The sequence below is a fragment of the Seriola lalandi genome, unplaced genomic scaffold, assembly GCF_002814215.2.
Source record: "Seriola lalandi dorsalis isolate HSWRI2012SDOR001 ecotype SW California unplaced genomic scaffold, Sedor1 jcf7180002049708, whole genome shotgun sequence".
Lineage (NCBI taxonomy): Eukaryota > Metazoa > Chordata > Actinopteri > Carangiformes > Carangidae > Seriola > Seriola lalandi.
In genome coordinates, this window is record NW_019520261.1 from 1 (window position 1) to 3,418 (window position 3,418).

The 3,418-nt window shown below is 38.6% G+C and overlaps 1 protein-coding gene and 2 long non-coding RNA genes across 4 annotated transcripts in view; all 3 read right to left on the minus strand.

Moving 5' to 3' along the window:
* Nucleotides 1-81: 81 nt before the first annotated feature.
* Nucleotides 82-1,712, minus strand: LOC111648924 (m7GpppN-mRNA hydrolase NUDT17-like). Of its 2 annotated transcripts, none has more exons than XM_023398678.2 (5): nt 1,640-1,712; nt 1,007-1,100; nt 661-777; nt 291-474; nt 82-157 (listed from the first exon to the last, which is right to left on the minus strand). In XM_023398678.2, the coding sequence occupies exons 2-5, from the start codon at nt 1,079-1,081 to the stop codon at nt 102-104; spliced, it is 432 nt and encodes a 143-aa protein (XP_023254446.2). In that variant the 5' UTR covers nt 1,082-1,100; nt 1,640-1,712; the 3' UTR covers nt 82-101. The 2 variants fall into 2 exon arrangements, with proteins under 2 accessions (XP_023254446.2, XP_087027767.1); XM_087171641.1 differs by having other exon boundaries at nt 1,644-1,704.
* Nucleotides 1,713-2,116: 404 nt separating this feature from the next.
* Nucleotides 2,117-3,077, minus strand: LOC147819774 (uncharacterized). Its single transcript, XR_015436607.1, has 2 exons — nt 2,969-3,077; nt 2,117-2,863 (listed from the first exon to the last, which is right to left on the minus strand). It is a non-coding gene; the product is annotated as an uncharacterized LOC147819774 (long non-coding RNA).
* Nucleotides 3,078-3,345: 268 nt separating this feature from the next.
* Nucleotides 3,346-3,418, minus strand: part of LOC147819775 (uncharacterized) — a 5,052-nt gene continuing 4,979 nt past the window's right edge. The window contains exon 5 of the long non-coding RNA XR_015436606.1: nt 3,346-3,367. This is a non-coding gene — a long non-coding RNA (uncharacterized LOC147819775). The remainder of the gene's footprint in view (nt 3,368-3,418) is intronic.

Genomic DNA, 3,418 nt, shown 5'->3' on the forward strand with positions numbered 1-3,418 from the left:
ACACACACACACACACACACACACACACACACACACACACACACACACAAAATAAAAAATGTATTTAGTTTTCTAAAAAGAAGTCACACTGTGCAGCTGTCTCAAAAAATGATGTTCGCAAAGTTATTTACCGTCTCATCGGGCTCCACATGTCCACCTTGAAGACGTAAAACCAAAAGACAGGAGCATCAGAAAACACAAAAACACTCTGACAGAGGTGTGTGTGTGTGTGTGTGTGTGTGTGTGTGTGTGTGTGTGTGTGTGTGTGTGTGTGTGTGCGTGCGTGTGACCTGGGGGGACCCAGACGTTGGGAAATATACGAAGCTCCTTTGCCCGTCGAGTCAGCAACACTCTCTGATTGGCTGTCTGCAGGAGTATAGCCACGCCCACATCCACACCACGCTGCTGAACGTCCAATGGGATCGCAGCTGCCTCTCTGGCTGACAGGTGCTTGATGGGACAGAAGGCGGGTCTCTGGGACAGAAACACATCAGTTAATTGTGAGGTGTTTTTAAATACTCACGTCAATAGGAACCAATGGGCTCAGAGCTGAGGGACGTGACTAGCACTGCACATGGGATCTGAGTTTATTATGAAACAAAAAATTTAATATTTTCAGCCTTATATTTAAAAACAGGAGGTAAATATTTAGTGTCTGACCTTCAGAGGGATTCCTTGTCCTTTGTCTCCTCTGAAAAGAATAAACTGGTTTTTCTCCAGAGAGCAGTTCACCTCCACCTCATCATCACCACCATCCATGAAGTGACCCGTTATACTCTGACAGGACGGGAAGAGGAACAAATATGACATGAGCCAAACTGATTCCAGGTATCCCCTCCTGGTGTAATCTTACAACAGTCAGTAAAGAGATATCTGGACATGTGTGCTGTTAGATGGTTAAAGGAACAATCCAACATTTTGGGAAATGTTCTTAAGTGTATGATTTCTCAAGATGCTGCACAGCTCCTTGAAATCACCCAGAGAAGCTGCATCATTCCTCTCTGACCTGAACAAACTGAGCTCGTTGTGAAGCTGCTCGGTCTTTACAGACATGAACCAGGATCCTCCTCACTTTATCCATGCTGCTCTCCTCACCTGAGCTGCAAGGCAAGAGTGACCGAGGAGAAGACACATTTCACAGCCTGAACAATTCATCAGTTCATTGCCAGCGAAAATAATAGTTTCAGGTCGAGAACAAATGAAGACAATGAGAATAAATCTTTATTACATTAGCTAACGCCCTGTTCATTTTACATGTTTGAAGCACAGTTTAGCTGCTGCTTTCTGCTGCTTTTATTGCAGATTTCTGATGTTTCTACGTTTTGGCTTGAATGAAAAAATATTCACTCGTCATACTACAAAGTTATTTAACGTTTTCATGTTTAACTAACTAACTAACTAACCAACTAACTAACTAACCAAGTAAAGACGCTGGACTGAACCTTGAAGTGTAAACAAACACCACCAGTGAACTTAAGCTAACGGTAAACGCAGTTACAAGCTTCATTCTGCGGAAATAAAACGCTGCCAACCGGAGACTTTTCCACATTAACTACTTAATATTTGTTTTGAACACGTTTCGAGTTAAACTGGACAAAAAGACACGTTCAGAAACACAGTAGAAACAGTAGAAACCTACTGACAGAGAAGAAACACCAGTTTACGGTCCTCACGCCATTTTACCCGAGATTTACATCCGGTCCCACACTTCAAAATAAAAGCCCACAAATTTTAGGACCATGGGAACCGATAAAAAAATAAAATCATAATAATAAAACCACTGATCCAGGGTTAGCTTTTTTTGTTAATCTGGGAGTTTAGCAATACGAGGGACCTAAATGCTACACTTTTGAAAACAACAAATAATAGGTATGTATATTATTACATACAAATAAATTCCAGTAGCCTATTTGTACAGGCCTACTAATTGTTTTGAAATGTTACTACTTTTGTGCCATAAATAAATAACAAAAAATAAATAATCATAATAAAGGGTTCAGAATTTTGTGTCATGAACAAGGATTTGAAAGCAGCATTTCAATCATGTTGGCTCTAAATGTAACACAAAAATTTACAAAAAGACAGGTAGAAAGTTTGTATAAATATGACAAATCCAAATTATTAAAACATTCAATGACTTTATTTTTCTGTCTGGTAATACTTTTCTGAAGTTATACCTCAGTAAAGTAGTATTTCCCACAATGGTCTTGCCATGCTCTTAATGTGAAGGTTGTTTCGTCCGGTTGTTTCGGCATTTCTCTCAAACTTTATTGACAAAAAAAAAAAAAAAAGTTTGACCACAAAGGTAAAATAAGAAATATTGCCATATAAAATATGATTATGTCAGTTAAATTAACAAATAAATAAAAAACCAAAAGACAAAAATATGTTTAAAAAGTAAAAAAATAACGAGAAACAAGTAAGTCAGATAAATTAGTGGAGTAAGTTACAGGGAAATATAATGCTAGATGCATAAAGTAGCATAATGGTAACAAAAAAATAAATAAATGAATGTTTTTTTATTTTCAACGTTCACTTTTCTTAAAAATGAACTAAAGAGCTGAAAATCATGTTCTACTTCTTGCAGCAGTGATATAGAAGTGTACTCCAAGGTTTGTCAGTGCACTGTGATGTCACCGGTGGGTGTGGTTACAGGATGTTAAACACATGTTAAGTTACTCTTTGAGATGACGTCAGTACTTTAATACGTTGGTGTCACCAACAGTTTCAGTAGATTTAAAAACATTCAGTCCGTCCATCAGTTGACTGTCCAGGCCTGTCCTCCAGGTGTCACCTGTTGTTGATGGGGGAGGCAGAGAGGCACGGAGGTGGTGCTGCCGATGCATTCAGGCTCCTCAGACTGCTGTGGGACGCAAGAAAACCAGATGAGATGGTCAGAGACTGCCAGAGAGAAACAAAAATAAAGTGTTTTTTTCTTGTTGGTGATCCAACGCTATCATCGTCGCACCTCTGCATCTTTACATAACAGGGACCAGCAACCGCACAGCATGACCGTCAGGCTGATGAGCGCCTGCACCAGGAAGACAGTGATGAGGACAGCCAAGATACCACTGACCAGAACCTGAAGGGACGACACGATTATATTTAGACAAAAATACAAAGCAGATCAGGGCTATTTGTTATCAAAGCATTCTGTTATCTCTTACAAAAGAGATAGATCTTAGATTACAACTGTATTAGTAACTTAATAATGGGTCATTAACAGTAACTGAATTAGTTGAACTGAACCATCATCAGTTACTAAGATGTAACGAACATCTGATGTGTGACTTGTAATTGATCATTTTATTGTGCTTCTAACAGTTATTACTATGTTACAAACAATTACTTAATATTAGGCCTGTTACTGTGTTTCACAAGATAGAAAAGAATTAAATCAATGAATTGTGTTAACTAA

What these genes read in the sequence shown, in the direction of transcription:
- LOC111648924 (XM_023398678.2), bottom strand. Translation starts at nt 1,081, where the DNA reads ATGGATAAAGTGAGGAGGATCCTGGTTCATGTCTGTAAAGACCGAGCA. An exon ending in AACGAGCTCAGTTTGTTCAG is followed by an intron (nt 778 to 1,006) that starts GTCAGAGAGGAA and finishes CCGTCCTGTCAG; the next exon opens with AGTATAACGGGTCACTTCAT. An exon ending in CAACGTCTGGGTCCCCCCAG is followed by an intron (nt 158 to 290) that starts GTCACACGCACG and finishes TACGTCTTCAAG; the next exon opens with GTGGACATGTGGAGCCCGAT.